General features: G+C 44.6%; 1 protein-coding gene across 1 annotated transcript in view; it reads left to right on the plus strand.

The window, feature by feature from the left end:
- Nucleotides 1-3,115: 3,115 nt before the first annotated feature.
- LOC147231712 (sodium channel protein type 5 subunit alpha-like) overlaps nt 3,116-18,378 on the plus strand; it is a 99,659-nt gene continuing 84,396 nt past the window's right edge. The window contains exons 1-7 of the mRNA XM_086150718.1: nt 3,116-3,154; nt 7,689-7,853; nt 7,939-8,082; nt 8,967-9,084; nt 13,324-13,414; nt 13,842-13,970; nt 18,105-18,196. Of these exons, the coding sequence (XP_086006844.1) occupies nt 7,731-7,853; nt 7,939-8,082; nt 8,967-9,084; nt 13,324-13,414; nt 13,842-13,970; nt 18,105-18,196 (697 nt within the window). The 5' untranslated portion in view covers nt 3,116-3,154; nt 7,689-7,730. The remainder of the gene's footprint in view (nt 3,155-7,688; nt 7,854-7,938; nt 8,083-8,966; nt 9,085-13,323; nt 13,415-13,841; nt 13,971-18,104; nt 18,197-18,378) is intronic.

Below are 18,378 nucleotides of genomic sequence, written 5' to 3' on the forward strand. Positions count from 1 at the left end.
AACCGCCCACCCCCACCTCGCTGTCCCGAAGCCAAAGTGTGGCCGTGTCCCCGTCTGCCAGCTCGACTTGGCGCTCCGCCCGATCTCACTGAATCATTTCCTGCTCCCGTCCCGGCGGCGGCGGCGGTGGCGGTGGCGGCGGCGGCGGCGGCGGTGACAAAATGTGTTTTCTCCTTTCAAGCTAATTGAATTGAAGGTGCTGCATATTCAGCCGCGTCCTCCCTCAGAGAGGTATTTCTGTGGGAGCCGCTGCTCTTCATCACCAGGCCGTGACAGCACACTTTGCTTTTAGAGGGCTGATGGGATTGGTCCTGAGTGTTGCCACACCTGCTGAGCTCTATCCTCCTTCAACCTCGTCTTCCTCACGTGTTTTTTTTTTTTTTTTTTTTAATTTTGCCTGACGCAAAAAAGTAGCATTTTAAATCTGATAACGCCGTTTATTCCCTTCTGTTGTCAACAGACCGCCTCGACTTCTGAACACCGATGTCGTGCGATGAAAAACAAGCGAGGAACGTACCACTAAGGTTGTGTTACATTCGCGTAATAACCTTAATAGAAAGGTTTTCATTTATTTTTCAATGTGTAATTTTTTATTATGACTGAAAGATCTTCTTCTCACTGAATTTTAATAACAATAACAATATTGATATTACTAATACTAATAATGTCAATAATGATAATAATGATAATCATAGTAATATAGGCTCCAGACAGTATGACAATAAAAATATAATAGACTTGGTAGACTTGATAACAATAATATCGCTCATAAATTTAAAAAATTCAATCTCCCTTTTTCTTCAGCTAATTAACTTTGTTGTGTTTTTATTTTTTAAATAGAAATCACCAACTGAAGTAAATTATGATCCATTTGTCCACCACAACAAGTGAAAGAACAGAACATTTACAGAAAAAATATATATACATACTACTAATTCATATATAATTCTATATTTAAAGGGCAATTAGAATATGACAGATGTTGTTGTTATTAGTTGTAGTATTAATAAGAGGTCTAGAGGAAGACCAAAGAGAAGATTTATGGATGTAGTGAGAGCGGATATGAAAGTAATTGGTGTGAGAGAGGAGGATCCAGAGAATAGGGTTAGATGGAGGCGGTCGATTCGCTTTGGCGACCCCTGAAGGGAAAAGCCCAAAGGAAAAGAAGAAGAAGTATTAATAGTAATGATAATAATACATTTTAATGATATTATTATTTCAACAACAACACCAATAACAGTAATAATGATCATAATAAGACAAAATTGATATTAATAAAATAAAAAGAAATATTCAAAAACGTCTGACACTGTCATTGTCCGTAGTAGAATTATGTGTAAATATTTGATTTTTTTTCTTTTTTTTTCCCCTCAAGGTCCTGCCCATTCTCATTCTGTTGAAAATATGTGTCTTAATAGGCTGTATTTGGTGATTGCTTATCAAAAACTGAAAATAAAAGTACAAGCAAATGAGATACAGATAAGATGAGAATTCTGTATTTTATTTTATTTTATTTTATTTTATTTTATTTTATTTTATAAACAGTATATTTAGAATTAGTATTTATTTACCTTATTTTGGGCGGTTGCATGAGGAGTCCCCAGAAAATTAACAAATTTAATTCCAGATCAGTGGATTTTTTTTCTACTTATCTGCTTTTCTACTTATCTACTTAAATCATGGTCTCAAATCTTTTTTTACTTTCCTTTTTTTAACCAAATCTTTTTTTTTTTTCCACTCACATTGACGTAAATCCTGCGCTTCTGCTGAAACAAGGCAAGAGCGTGTCAGGAGGAAGAAATGAGATAAATGTACTTTTTATGGGCTCACTGAGTAGATTATCCTGATTAGGGGCGTAAAAAACTGCACCCTTGGAAAAAAAAAAATTCTATAAATAATGACATTAACAGTCTCCTAGAATTATGAATACATTACCTGGTCTGTTACTTTATCTCAAATTACTGGATTTCCCTGCTCTTGCTGTCGGACATCCAGATTTTATTGCAATATCTGAATTTTCCAGTTGTAAAAATGTCAGGCATGCAGATTATATTGACAATAACTACAGTTTCCCCTGAGATAGCCGATAAATATATATATTTATATATTTTTTCAAGTATAATATATATAATATATATACTTTTCAGTGATTCTAACTGTTGAAAGAACTGGTTATTTATCTCCATCCACTGTGAGTTATAACACTATTATTACACATGTGGATTATTTTTCTTCGCAAACATACTCCGGCACTGATGTCGTAATGCACGGAAACTGAGTTGCAGGGGTGCCGGAGGCTGGAGGGTCGCTCAGAGGAGAAGGGAGCAAGTCGAGCGTGCGGTCATTCTGTTCATGCACACACACACACACACACACACACACACACACACACACACACACACAATACACACACACACACACATATACAGCAGAGGGAAACACACTGTATCCGATGAATAGCTGAAATGGTATGGAAATAAAAGCCGGATGGGAATACACACGTTTGCACTACACACATCCGCACACGCACACAAACAAACACACACACACACACTCACACTGCGCGTGCACAGTGGCTGATGAAAAATGGAAATACAGTGAGGAACAGCTGTGCTGTGTTCGCTGACTGAAGCAAAAATCATTTTATTATTTCCAACCTGGCAGGACGTCTCGCTCACCTGTTATACTCTTCATATTCAGCTGAGTTGTTTTTTAACAATACATTTTTTTTAAATTTCATTTTTATGATATTATTTATTTTATTTCTTTGAAATGGATGCGTCCGTCCGACACGGATCTCCTCGTCGGCGCTGAATGTTACAGCGTCCCGAACGAAGTTTAAAAACTCCGAATGTCGCGTCTCAGGATGCCCAAGTACACGGGTGGTTAATTTTTCTTTGGGAGGGGCGGGGAGGGAAAGGGTCACCGCGGTAACCGAGTCCGAAGCCTTAACCTTCTGCGGAGGTGGAAATCTAGATAAGGGATGAAAACAATGTCAGTCCCCTTTGGAAAATCACGTGAGCGTCCGCGCACGCCGCGTCCGCCCCGGGTTTATAACCACCGCTGCAACACCGGCCGGTCGGTTTAGTGGCGTGACGTCTCCGGACGTGGTCACCTCAGTTCCCGATCCGGGGCCCCGGAGCCGCCATAGCCTGTGAGTACTTTATGAAGTACTGCAAAACGGTACTTTCTGTTTTTAAATTTGCCCAAATCTGTTGTTTTCTGTTGTAGAGCAGAATCGACATGCTTGTGTTTTCTAGCCAGTGTGTGTGTGTGTGTCGGTGCAGGCCGCCAAAGGTTGGAGTGTGACAGCATAAAATATGAAGGAATTAGCATGTTGTGTTACAAGGCAGCAGATTTATGGACATGCACGCACTGTGAGACGCCCACTTGTGTGTGTGTGTGTGTGTGTGTGTGTGTGTGTGTGTGTGTGTGAGTGTGTGTGTGTCTGCGCGTCTTGTCAGGGCATATGTGTGTCCCTCCTGAAGCTGAGGCTTATTTGTTTGTCCAGAGAGTGTTTTTATTTGTTTGTTTGTGTGTGTGTGTGTGTGTGTGTGTGTGTGTGTGTGTGTGTGTGTGTGTGTGTGTGTGTGTGTGTGTGTGTGTGTGTGTGTGTGACCCCCTCAGCCGCCTCCACTTTGAAAGTCTTCTTCTCTTCTCTTGTAAAACAGTTCTGATAAAGAAAATTCCCTAAATATTCTTCTATTTTGAATGTTTGAACGATTTCCCCTTTCTCCGGATCTGATTTTATAGATTATAGATGACAAAAAAAGAAAAAAACACCTTAGAGTTACTGTAGTTAGTTGTTTTCCTTAATTTCAAATTAATTAATTTGTCACAGATCTGCAATTATTTTATCTAATTCAATTTAATTTATTTTATAAAATATATAATTATATATATTTTATTTTTTTATTTCTATTTTATTTATTTTACCTCATTTGATTTGACAGTTCAGATTAACTTTTGAATCAATTTTCTCGACAGTTTTTTCTAACAAATATTTTGGCCGTTTGCCCACAGATCAGTGCGCTCAAAGGTCAACCAGAAGTCGCTAAGACCGAAGAAAAAAAGATAATCGCAAAAAAGCAATTTTCGCACTCGTATGGCATCACATACAAATGTTTAAAGGTGTTTCAAGTTGTTTCCAAAACCTGCAGAAGCTCAATTTCTTTGAATGGCTTGGCATTCAGGCGTCAGGTAAAACGTCAGAGTTTTCGAGCTGTGACGTTCGATAAACAAAACACAAAGTAGGTCGCTTCACTTGGGTTTTTAAGTGCGTATTAAATCGGGGGCTGCAGCGCAAGGCCGCGACACGACAAGGAGGCGGAAAGGGAAAACATAATTAAAGAGCGGGAGGTTCGGAGACCGGACGGGCCCCAGAGGCCCCGGCGGCTCCGAAACATCTGTCGGCTAATTTGTTGCAGCTCGTTGCCCTTCGGCCCCGAAGCTGAGAGGTCTGAAACTCACCCGTCCAAAACATCATTACTCTCTGAGCTCGGAGCTTCTTCGCTCTCAGCTCAAATTGAAAATTTGTTTTGTTTTTTCGTATTAGGAAAGACGATTGTTTCACTGCAAGTGGAGGCTCTGGTCACACAGTGGGCGTTTAAACAGGCTTTTTATTTTTGGTTATTACGACGGCGCCTGGCAATGACAGTCTGACGGTGACGACCTTATCGTCTGATTTTTAATTTTACCGTTTTTAATTTTCACACGTAGACATCAAATTAAAGTGGGGGCCCGTTCAGCTCAGGTAAATAAAGACAATGTTCTCCTCCGGTCTGCTTGCGGGAAGTAAACACACCATGAAGTTAAATAATCTCACAGTGCACATTATTTCCCCAGCTCTCAGACAATAGCTGCTAGCTTTAACATTGACTTACAGGAGGCCATTGGGAGTAGCCTTAGCTATTATTGTTAGCATAAACTGTCTGGTACTTCTTGATAGTAGCATTAGAAGCTTGATAAGCATCAGCTTAGAGGTGACCATGGGGGGGTTTGCCATTAGTGGTAGCATCGACTGGCTAGATTTTGGAGGAATTACCTGCTTTGACTTGCATTAGCTTTGTGGAGACCATTGGTGGAGGCATTGACTATTAGCGTAAGCATAAACTATCTGATACTTCTTGGTTGAAGCATTATATGCTTGCTTTAGCATCAGCTTAGTGGCGTCCATTGGTGGAGGTGTTAGCTTTTAGCATTACCATCAACTGGCAGGTACTTTCAGTGGAGGCAATAGGTGCTAGCCTCAGCATCCACTTAGTGGTGACCATCGGTGAGTGCTAGCTATTACTGAGCATCACCTGTCAGGTACTTTTGGGTAGACACATAGACTGCTAGCATTAGCACTCACTTAGTAATGACCATTTGCAGAGGGGTCAGCTATCAGCAATTAAATAAGCTGTCCAATACTTTTCGATAAAGGCATAACCTACTAGCATTCGCATCGACTTAGTGATGACCGTTGGGGGGATGCAAGCTATTTCTGTTAGCATCACCAGTCTGGTACTTTTGTGAAGCTGCGTAACCTGCCTACATTAACCTGACCTTAGTGGTGACCAATGGGGACGTGCTAGTTATTAGCATAAGCATCAGCCGTCCAATCCTTTTGGGTGGAATTATCTGCTAGCGTTCGTATCAACTTAGTGATGACCATTTGTGTAGGCCTCAGTTATAAGTTAGCATCACCTGTCTAATACTTTTGGACAGAGCCATCACCTGCTAGCGTTAGCCAAACATAATCAAGGTTAGCCTCAAATACAGGGGCATAGTCTTTGTGAACGTTATTAATAATATATATATATTGCCCCAATTTTTTCAAGATATAGATCCAGAACAGAGGTGAATGTCAAAAGGAATGTTCAGTCACTACATAAACAGTCACTAATTTAGTTTTGTTGACAACTTGTAGAAGTGGAACACAACAAAATGCACATTCAATATTTTTGCATTGTGTTGCGCAAACTATACTGCATAGCGCATCTTGCTAACACCATATGGTTGCATTAACGGGGGTGGGTGGGGGGGAGGGTTAATTTGACGTCTGTTTCGGTGACAGTTAAGATCTCCTGTGACGCCGGTGGGTCCCGACAATGTGTGGCGACAGGGGCCGGCGTGTACGTGACCCGGGCGCCGCGCACGGATGGAAACCAGGGCCAGCGAGGGGAGCCTGGACATACATCATGTGTGTGTCTGTGACGGGGCGGATGACTGAATGGAAAACAGAGATAGATTTTCCCCTTTGATGTGGCCGTGCATAAACACACAAATTGCACACACACACATACACACACGCACACACATGTACATACACACATTTCTAAAATCAGAAATCTGATTTGGGAGCTGTGAAGAATAAATGCACGAAGGGTTGAAAAATGAGGCCTGTCTAATCATTCAATTAGGATCCCAAGCAGATGGTCCTAGCATGCGCACACACACATGCACGCACTAATGAACACACACACACACACACACACACACCTGCATCACACAGTGTCATTCTTAAACTTTTGTTATGCCAGCGTTCACCTTTCTCTGTCTCAAATTGTGACTAGATCGTCCATTATTTAAAATCCCCCGTTGCTTGTTTTCGCTCTCCCTCCCTTTGCCATCCCATAATAATGCATTCTCGCAGTACAAGTGAGCAACCGCACAAGCTGAGGTGTCACGCTGCCAGCGTGAAGAGCCGGGATCAACGCCGATGCCGGGCGATAAGAGTTCTTCCACACCAAACAGGGAAAAGTATCTCAGGCGGCTGCAGCTCCGGGCAACGTGCACATGGGGTTCAGCTCCGAGCGGTGTGCACGTGGGCTTCAGTGCAGCGCCGGGTGGCGTGCACGGCGTGGACGTGCTCACATGACCTCTGACACGCCCTGTGAAGTTTTAGGGAAACACATTTTTCAACAATTTATCAACTAATCAATAATTCAGGTCTTAAAAAAACAATTTATCTTTTTTTTTTTTTTTTAAAACTTCCGTTTCCTAAACCGATTTATCTCCGAGTCGTACACATGCCGACCCCCCCGAGACTCCCTCGACCGCGAGGGATTGATTGCTCAAGATGAAAGTAATAAGGAAAATTGAAAAAGAAAAAAAAATATTGACGTCATTCAGATGGACTGCGTTCCAGCGATGGTAGATGATTAGCAACAGCTAACAGCTAACAGCTTTTACATCAAGGACCACCGTGGTGATTTCCATATTTGGTGTGTATAACCAAACTATTTTTTTTTGTGTGTTTTTTTTTTTTTAAACCTGATTGCAGCCTTCTCTTGGAGATTGTAATGAAAGGGGCGGGGGAGGAGGGAGGGGTGGTTGGACTCCGAGGACGTAATCACCCGACCGGTGAAGAAGCTGTTCAATCATGGCTCCGTCCGGGACGCGCCGGCACTCGAATCAAACGCTCCTCATGTCGCGGCTGGAGGATTAAAAAAAAAAAAAAAAAAAAAAAAGCAAAAAAGGAAAAAGAGGGGTTTTCACTTTTTTTTTTTTTTTTTTTGTTTTTTTTAATAGATGCGTCTAGACAACGACTAAAATAAAAACGGTATTTCAAAATAAAATGCTAAAGCGGCTTTCATTTACCCATAAAAAAAAGCTCAAAAACATCCACTTCTGGACGCTCAGCCTCTCGATCCAGAAGGGTAGACCCTAACGGTGTCCCCCCTCCTCCTCCCCTCCGCCTGCAGCTGGTACGCCGGGCCAGTCAGCAGCACGATCAGGATGAGAAGATGGCTGGCTGTGTGTTTCCAATGGGACCAGAGAGCTTTCAGCGCTTCACGCCGGACTCCCTGGCGGCCATCGAGCAGCGCATCGCCCAAGAGCAGGCCCGACGCAACAAACACTACCAGGAGGTACGGGAAGTCCTCGGCGCCACGCAGGTTCACCTGCAGATGTTAGATGTTGGTCTGCGTGTGTGTGTGTGTGTTTGTGCACCAGGACCTGGGCGATGTGGAGCTCCCCCGGCCCCGGCCCGACCTGGAGGCAGGGAAACAGCTGCCTCGCATCTTCGCCGACATCCCGTCTCACCTGGTGGGCGTTCCCCTGGAAGACATCGACCCATACTACTTCAGGAACCAGAGGGTACGTCGCCCGCAGTTTGTATTTTGTCGAGAATCCCTGCCAGGCAAGCCGAGGCCTCGCCGAAGGATGTTTTTTTTTCGTGTTTCACGTACTTGACACACCCACACGGTTGACCATTGAAAAAAAATGGATTTAAAAAATTGAGGCAGAAAAGAATGAGAGAGTTAGAGACCCTGAACGCATCACGACTCCGATAAACGCTGCGTTTACATCCGGTTTTCTTCCGATGCCCTTTAAAACCGAGGTGACGGACAACCGCTACTCCACAGGAAGTTGTGTGGGGGAATTAGTGAGCAATCTGTTCCTGGGTAATACTTGGGCCGCCGTGCGTCACCTTCTCTGCGCTGCTTCTTCCTTTATTTTGTTTTTTACTTTTCCCCAGTTGTCTTTTATTTCTTCCGCCGCTCTCTCTCTCTTACTATCGAGCGATGTTCCTCCTCAGGGACTTTCTCCGAACAAACACACATCAGCATCTGGCCGCGGGAGCCACAAGCGGAGTCTCCAGGTTCGACGGGAATTCATATACAAACAAACAAACAAACAAACCAAACACTTCCCACTTAGCTTTCCTCTGGGTTTTAACTCTTTGATGGATTAAATTGACTTTCGAATCAATTTCACACCCGTCATGTAGCGTTCAGTTGGTTTTCATGCTAACTGATTGGAACCCTGCTTATAACATAGTAACAACTTGTAATAAAGTAGTAATAATCACTGGTCTGCCTTTGATAATGTCATGAATATTCACTTTTTTTGGCAAAGGAAAGAGGAAAAAAAATGAATATTCATGAAGCTGAATAATATAAATGTTATTTCTAAGGAGACGTTTCCTGTTTTTTTTTTAAATTATTTATTCGCTCTTTCTTTCTTCCTCCCACCAACAGACATTCATAGTCTTGAACAAAGGGAAGGCCATCTTCCGCTTCAGTGCCACGTCCGCGCTCTACATCTTCAGCCCCTTCCACCCCGTCCGCCGAGTCGCCATCAAGATCTTGGTCCACTCATATCCTTCCAATGCTGCCGCTGAGCTTTTGCGAACTTGCACTAACGGCTTCTTTCAGCAGCTCTCGGCGCAGGAAGTGTCGCGTTGCCACTGGTAACCGGTGTTGATGGTGGCGGCGGCGGCGGCGGGCAGAGCATTTTGACCGCTTCAGTTCCCTTAGGAGACCATATCCGACCACCTTTCTCATGAGAGATGAAGTCTAGGGGGTCAGAGTCAAAGGTCAAAGTGACCAGCTAGTGATTTATAAAAATAAAATTAAAAATAATCCTCATAACATCGATCGATAACTAAAATGCAATATTACGCGAGCTGATGAATATCCAGGTTGGACCCCGATCAGATTGGATGTTTATTAAACCCGAAGGTCATCTGAAGGTCAACAGGACTATTAGACGTTACGCGCCCTGAGAGAACATCTCTGGTGTGTGTGTGTGTGTGTGTGTGTGTGTGTTTGTGTATGTGTCCGTGTGCATCCCGTTTGTTGTATTTCTGAGCTAGATATCATTTTATGCTGTCTGCTGAGCCATAAACATGACACATTCATGTCAGCACACACACACACACGCACACACACACACACACACAAACACATGCATGTGCAGATTGTTATTGTAATCCCCACCGGCTACTGGCTCTTACGTAACCTTCTGACCTTCAACCCCCTCAAGCCACTTCTCAAACAGGCCAGGGACTCTTTGGGAATCAGTTTTCCCAGATGGAGCGATTGCAGAGGCGGAGAGAAATAATCCCGGGGGTCTTCGTCGCTCCCACTGGCTAATATTACAACGCTCACCCTTTCATTAAGAAGTTAGCGGATGGATCTAACAACAGTCAAGAAATCAACCACTTAGTCGTCGGCAAACTGGGAAAATACGAAAAAAATATTCCTTTAAAACTTTAAAAAAGACATGGGATTAGAAAATGTCAGAGCTTTGAAATGAAGTCTTAAAAAACGGGAAAAATTCAATAAGATAAAAAAAGTAGCGAGACGGCTCGGACAAAAGAAAGATCCTATCGATCCCCCCCCCGCGACCGCCACCCTGGATCCTCCTGCCGGATCAGAGCGGCGTGTCAGTCACAACAACCCGTCTCCGCGGCGACGCAAATCCAGGTGATGAGTGACGCGACCTGTGACGACGCGGCAGCTGGCGGCTGTCAAGTGGGAACACGCCTCCCCTCCCCCGACCCGAGATAGGTGATCAAAACACACACACACACCCAAACTGCACTCCGCGCGTATGTGTGCGTTTTTTTTGTGTGTGTGTGTGTGTGTGTGTGTGTGTGTGTGTGTGTGTGTGTGTGTGTGTGTGTGTGTGTGTGTGTGTGTGTTGGTCCGTCCACCTCACACTATGGCTTGTCAGTGTGGCGCCACTGTGGTCGGGCAGAAATCCAGAACACACTTGATTACACACAAACACTTAGAAAAACACTCACACACACACATACACACACACACACATGCACACTAAATGTCCACTTCACTTTGCCCTCCCAACACACACTTGTTCTGAATGTTGTTTTCTCATTAAAACTCACACACACACACACACACTCACACACACACCTCTTTCGCCGACCTCTTCACCCACTTATCCACCCTGACAACAGCGGTGTGTCCGCCGGCTCGCCATCCCTCAACACCATCGGCCGCCTCCCCGCCCGAAATAGAACGGTGTGTATGCGGCGAGAGGACAGGGGGCGGAGCTACAGGTTCACCGCACTTTGGTGAACCCCCTCCCCTTAAAACACACACACACACACACACACACACAACGTACAGGGCTGGCAAAAAAATCCCGTTTTATCTCCCCACTGCTGCTCAATTTAGGTGTGTGTGTGTGTTGGGGGGGTTCTCCCCACCAGATTACAGTAATTACGATTCGTTTATAGCTGTGATTGACAGCTGAGCCCCGGGGTTGACACCGCCTCCCCGCCTCTGTCGTCGCAGCGTTCTGCAAGATCGGGCCGCTGCTTTCCCAGACACCTCGGAAACGTAACCCCCCCCGGATTAGGAGCAATAGGGTCTCTGCTTAATGGCATTTTAATTTGCTGGATTGAAAAGAAGCAGCGCGCCCTCTTTATTTAGTGCTAATGGGCCTCAGAAGGCGGCCCTTCAGAACAAAGAAAAAAAAAGGGGGTCACGAAACCCATTTTTTCTTTTCTCATCGCCGTCCACCCTCGGAGTTGGGGCAAGAGGCAGGGTTTTGACAGGCCACCTGTCAATCACAGATCCTCATCCAGCTATTGGACCTTCCATTCACAGCTTAGGAGTCTTTGGGCGACGCAGGGCAACCATTCCCAGATCTTGCCAGGGCACGGGTGGTGCTTGACCTGGGCAGGTCACCTGTCAATTACAGGGCCACATATTGAGACACCCAACCATTTGTTCTTTCCTTCACACGTACTGACGATTCAGAGCATTCACTGGCTGGTATTGGACTGTGGGAGGAAAATGGAGAACTTGGAGGGAACCCAGACAGGAGAAGATGGAGGTTCCCCACTGATGGAACCCAGTTGACCAATAGAATCATACCTGAAACCTTGGTTTGCACAGTTTAGAGTAGCAGAGAAGCATGCTTGTGGTGCAAGACTTGTATGACAGCTGTGAGACAGTGGTGAAGTGTGCTGTAGATGTGGCAGAGGAGTTGAAAGTGGAGGTGGGACTACATCAGGGATCAGCTCTGAGTCCCTTCTTGTTTGAAGTAGTGATGGACAGGCTGGCAAAGGAGGTTAGACAGGAATCACCATGAATGTTTACAGATGACACTGTGATCTGTGGTGAGAACAGATGGAGGAAAGTCCAGAGAGTCCAGAGAGGTGGAAGTATGACCTGGAGAGGAGAGGGATGAAGAGGAGGAGAGGAATGAAGTTCCAAGTGGAACAGAGAGGATTCAGGGAGTGGAGATAAAGAAGGTGAAAGATTTTAAGTACTGAGGGTCAACAGTCCAGAGCAATGGAGAGGGTGATGAAGAGGTGAAGAAACATGTGCAAACAGACTGGAACTGATGGAGAAAAGTGCAAGGTGTGATAAAAGATTATCAGCCAGAGGGAAAAGGAAGGAAAGGAAAGGCGAGAAAGGAGATGGGTGAGAGATCAGTCTGATTTGGAGACACTGAGAAGGCAAGAGGCAGAGCTGGAGGCAGCAGACGGGAAGATGTTGATGTTCTCTTTGGGACTGAGGAGATGAGGAGGATCAGGAACAAGTCCATCAGTACATGGTTGTGGAGGTAAAGGCGAAGTGAAATGTTTTGGGCATGTATTGAAATCAGCTGATTTAGTCCACCTGGATGCACAGCTGCTGCCCATGGCAGGAAATAAGTGCGGGCTTAAAAGCTTTGCTTCCAGTTCCACTAGTTGCCAGATTGCCTTCTTTCCCTTCCTAGTGGAAGTTTTCCATAGAAGACCACCTCCTGTACGCTCTCCCCACTTCAGGAGCCTCCTTCCTGGCTTCCCGTAACTGACCTTACCTGTGTCCAGTTCCTCTGCTCCATCTGCATTCTGCTATTACGAACCGTTATCATGCTACCAGAGCCTCAGTAGAGTGTTTGAACCCTTCCTCTGTTGGTGTGGAGTTGTGCTATTGCGATTAGGTCTCACTGCACTTGGGTCCAGACCCTATTGTTACTAGACTTTTTTTTTTTTCGAGTTTGTAAATTAGCTGTCAACTTCTGAGCTGTGGCCATCTGCTCTTTTGTTGACTGCTCGCTAGTACAGTTAGCATGCTTTGTGGCAAAGTGACTGCTGATGCTGTATTTGTTGAGAGCACATTCTTGGCATACCAAGTATACAGGTATTGTTGTCCGCTCCTTATTAAACCCTTGGCAATCCCTGTCCTCTTTTCCTTGATCCACTCATTTTTACAGAAGGGCAAAAAAAGAGACATAAAAGGAAATACGTCACACTCCAACAATGGTCTGTGGACAAGGAGTGTGCCATCCACTGGGTGAATGCGGTTATTTCAGGGAAAAATAGGTCAAATAAATGAGTTTTGATTATGGTAAAATTTCAAGTTCGGGTGGCCAGATTAGAAGCCCAGTCTGCCCACGCCTGGTCTAAAGGAAGACCAGAGAGGAGACTGATGGATGGAACGAATGTGATGCAGAGGAGAAGGTTAGATGGCTCTGAAGGGAGCAGCCCCCCAAAAAACTTGATTTTCGAAGTACTTGTACTTCAACCTGTCAATGTCCAGTCCTTCCTGTCCGGGGGGGCGTGTTGAACTTTGACCCTTAACCCTGTTACCTTGTTCAGTCTTTTCATCATGTGCACCATCCTGACCAACTGCTGCTTCATGGCCATGTCAGAACCAGCCTACTGGGCCAAATACCTTGAGTGAGTACCGCCGCCCATCTGCAACATGTCACATGACGGCGCCGCCGTGTTTTCCATCCTACCAGCTTCTTACTGGGTATTTATTGCCCTCTGTGGGGCGACTTTCAGAAGCGATTTGCAGACGTTTGGGTCTTCTCCGTCAAACCCGGTCCTTTAAGAAAGGTCCCCTCGGGTGTCCAGCTGTGGCGGCTCGGAGCTGACGTGACTCGGTCAGCTTGACCTGCTTCCAGGGGACGAAACAAAAAAAAAAAGTCAGAATCAGGAACCGAGGCTGTTTATTTGAAATATTCATCCGTCCTGTTTTCTTTTTTTTTTCATGACCTTCATCTCTGGCACGCCATCTCCTCTTTGGTGTTTTCCACTTCACTTCATCCTACACTTCTCCAACGCCACAAAAAAAAAAAATCTTGCATCCCCTTCCTCTCAGGTACACCTTCACTGGCATCTATACCTTCGAGTCCCTCATAAAGATCTTGGCGAGGGGTTTCTGTGTGGGACCCTTCACCTTCCTGCGGGACCCCTGGAACTGGCTGGACTTCAGCGTCATCGTCATGGCGTGAGTGCAGAAAGCCGGCACCGACAGACACAGCATCCGGACATAGTCCCAGATTATATTCCCAGTTTATAATCTGCACCTTCTGAGATAAATTTAAATACCAGTGGTGGATAACCTGCATTCCAAACTAAATAAACAGCCATAAACTCAATAGAAAAATAAAAAATAAAACCGGAGGAAAGTCCTGATTAGAGAAAAAAATATGGAAATTAAATTGTTGATAACCTAAAAATTCATTTTAAAAAGTAGAGAGATTTTTTTTAAATAAAACAATAAAAATCATTAAATTTACATAAAAATGTAGTGTCCTTATATGAATATAAAAAATATCTCAGGATATTATTTTGGCCAAATACATTAAGAAACTTTATAATAACCATTTTTATCCGGTCAGAAATCACTAATCCAAACCGCCGTAATCGGAAAAAATTAAAAGTAAAAAAATAGCCAGGTCCTTACTGGACATAAGAATACAAAATATGGGAAATTATTCAAAGGTCATTGAAATAAATTTATTTTGGCCAAAATAAAACTTAAGGAAATGAAAATGAAAAAAAATAATAAAACTTTATTATCTGTCAGAATTGCAACAAACTAAACTAAACGCTCATAATCCCAATGACCATGAAGATAAAAAAATATGGGACTTAAAACAGGTGAAAGCCTCGTAAAAAAATACAAAAATAAATAATTCTGATATAAAATCTTAATAATCTCCATTATATTCATAATCCCAGGTTACTTATCTATATATATTTATTTATTACTAATACTACAGATAATAAAATTTAGAATAAAGGAAAAAATGCTCAGATTAATTCAAAATACAGTCAGTCAAGAAGACGGCTCAGAAAATTTGAATTTACATTCTCTCTCGTGGGCAGGAGAGCTGAAACATAGGACACATAGTTTCACTGGCTGCTGTGTGTATGTATGTGTATGTGTGCATGCGGGTGTGTGTGTGTGTGTGTGTTACACCCACCACTCTCCAACAAAATACATTTTTGTTCAGTCATTATGTTTACGGAGATAATTTTAACATGTGAACACTTAGAAAAGATTTGGATTTCAGATGGTCGATTTCTTGTCCTGCATTTAGAGTTGGATTCACTTTATTTGATTGGAGTCAAAAAGATAGGGAGGTGAATAGATGTCAGTAAATAGAGCGTAGCGCTGGGGGTCATGGGGTCAAAGGTCAGGCTACAGGTTGAGTTCTCCTGGTATGTTTTCCCCCCGCGTCGATCAGGGTCGGCCGAAATGGAAAAAGAAAAACGGAAAGACACGCAGCGACACTTTAACCCGAGCTGAACCCTGGGAGAGCCGCTCCCTCCTTTGACCCCGTGACCTCTCGTCACGAGGTTGTTAAATAAGTGGCTCCCCTGGGTTGGGGGGGGCGTCACGCCTCCGTCTCACCTTCGTTCACGATGATTTTCGATGCCGGGCGGTGGAATTTATGACATCACTCTGTTAAATAAAATTTGTTGAACTTGAAATCCACCAATCCTTGGTGGAGCTGAAGGAAGTGATGTCATCAGGCAAAAACACCCATGGAGTTCTTGGCCGCCCCTACGCCGGCCAACGGCGCCCTCGCCCCCCCACCGCCGTCGAAAACCACCCGTTCACTTCAGTAATTGACTGACTGACGGAAAATCGCTGCGCTTTGGTTCGGTTAGCGATCGGGGCGGCGATCAATCAGGTAGCCTGGGGAAGATAAACGATCGGAACGGACCGATGGGATCAATAGCTGACCCCGAGGCTTGCACCCACCCTGCTGAATTGCAGTGTGTTGATGAAGCCCCCCCCCCCACGCATGATTACATAACGCGAATGCGGACGCTTTCGCCGTTGAAATTTGCGTGCACGTATGTGCAGCGTGTTCCCGTGCCCGCATGTTTAAACTATCCCGGGTAATCAGAAGCAGACGCGAAAATGGCATTATATTTACAAGCCAGATAAATATCAGTGACATCATAATTATTAAATATGGGAGTGGGGGGTGGGGGGGGGTCTCTTGTTGCCAGGCAACTGTCCCGGAGATGGGATTAGATTATTACTGTTCTCTTCTAATTTGCGATATCGGTCAATTTAAAAAGTCCAGGTCAAATAATGAAGTTGAAGAAATGGGACAGAAAAGGGGATGTGGGATTTGCCTGGGCGTTCAGCGTCGCCATGGAAACGGCATCAATCGGGTTTTTTAAACGGAGAGAGGAATTCGGACGGAGGGAAGCGCTGACGGAAAGAGCACAGCCAAATCATGATCATGATGAGCCACAAAGATGACTTTACAGTAAATATCTGATCTGGTTTGAACCTCGAGGATCCATTCCAGTCCAGTCAGATCAGATTGAACCAGTCTAAGACGGTCTGAACCTGATCTGATCCGGTCTGATCCGGTCTGATGCCGTCTGATCCGTTCGATCTAGTCTGATCCGGATTGAATAGGTTTGAATCCGATCTGGCACGGCCAAGTCAGATCCACTTTGAATCAGTCCGAAGTGGTTCGGTTTGCTCTGATCTGGTTTGATCCAGATCAAGTCTGATCCAGACGGAATCCTTTGAAATCCAATCTGATCCAGTTTTAGCCGGTCTTAGACATTCTGATCCAGTCTGAACCTGTTCAGTTGAATCTGTTCTAGTCTGGTCCAGTCTGATCTGCCCTAGTCTGATCTGGACTGAATTGTCCTGAATCCGATCTGGTTCAAACCAGTCTGATCGAGTTGGAACCGGTCTGATCTGCTTAGAATCAGTTCAGTGTGACCTGATCTGATCTGTCTGATCTGATCCTGTCTGATCTGCCATAGTCCGATCTGAACTGAACCGGTTTAAGACAGTCCAATCCGGTGCGACCCAGTGCTGTCTGATCCGGTCCGATCCAGCACGATCCGGTCTTATCCAGTCTGGTCCTCAATTGCTGACTGAACCCATAGACAACAACAGACCCCCAATCTGCTGCCCTCTTATTTCATTACATCATCAAGTCTTCGACTCATGTTTGATCTCAGCATCACACACGCGCACACACACACGCACACACACACACACACACACACACACACACACACACACACGAAACATCGGTGAGTGTATGTCCTTGAACCGAGAGCCGTCTTCTGTTCAGATGGATCTTTAACAGTACAGGGACACATAAGTCACCTATTAACACACATGCACGCACGCACACACACACGCACACACACACACACAAAGACACGCACACACACATGCACACTCCGCCCCTGACACATCACCCTCTGTGCTTGAGGTTTATTAAAAACCAGACTGATGGTCACTAAATAGACACACACACACACTACCTATACACACACCACACACTAGACACACTTCCAATACACACACACACACACACACACACACACACACACCCACACACACACACACACATATACACACACACATTCAATGTAAGTATCTGATTGATACCCTCGGCCCCTCCCATTGAGTCAGGATTCCCTTGGTAACAGGGTCCAACCTCCCCAACAGCACGGACGCAAACGCACCCACACACACACACACACACACACACACGCACACACACACAAACACACACTGGGGTCCGCCCTTCTGCTCATGACAGTGCTTCCGTAACAATGCATTGATGGCGGCTGTCACCTTACGCTGCTGTAAAGAGGCGTGATATTTTCACATCACTTTCAAAAGACAGAAGAAAAGATAACATTTGTAATAAGACAAATTAGCATTTCAATAGTACTTAAATGTAACTACATAGTAGTTACAAAGTAATTACATAGTTCTAAATACAAGTATGACATACTGGAAAAAAACTATTGGAAAGTCATGTAAAATAACAACAAACACACAAGTAAACAAACCAGCAAATGAGTTAAAACATTACTTTTATCGATTGAAATATAATATTCAAAATCATAAATGTATCATAATATAGAATTATGCAAAGCTTTGAAATAAAAGATGTTTGTGATATCAAATGTGTTTAAAAAAAACAAATCCCTCATGTTTCAGAAGCAGCTCCGGGCGTGTCGTGCACGCCGGCGACACCCGACGCCGTATTTATCAGCCTCTGCTGTGTTTGTCTTCTCCTGTTTTTATGTTGATTAAAAAAACCCCGAACCCCACCCACGCTGCCCCCGACAGGTTGTTAACCGAGTTTATCAAAGTAGGGAACCTGCAGGCGCTGAGAACCTTTAGAGTGCTGCGGGCCCTGAAAACGATCTCGGTCATCCCAGGTAAGGCCACCAGGAGGCAACAAGGGGGGAGGAAAAAAAAAACGAAAAAAACAAAAAACAAAAAACCCCAGTCTTCGTAAAGTCCTCGTACACACCCTCTCCTGTTCGTGAAATGTCTGCCGCTCCCGCAGCTCCGCCCCCCCGTCCCGTCCCGTCCAATGTGAGGGCCGCGTCTGTAATCA

The sequence above is a fragment of the Fistularia commersonii genome, chromosome 8 (assembly GCF_037954325.1).
Source record: "Fistularia commersonii isolate RoL2024-O1a breed Wild chromosome 8, RoL_Fcom_v1.0, whole genome shotgun sequence".
Taxonomy (NCBI): domain Eukaryota; kingdom Metazoa; phylum Chordata; class Actinopteri; order Syngnathiformes; family Fistulariidae; genus Fistularia; species Fistularia commersonii.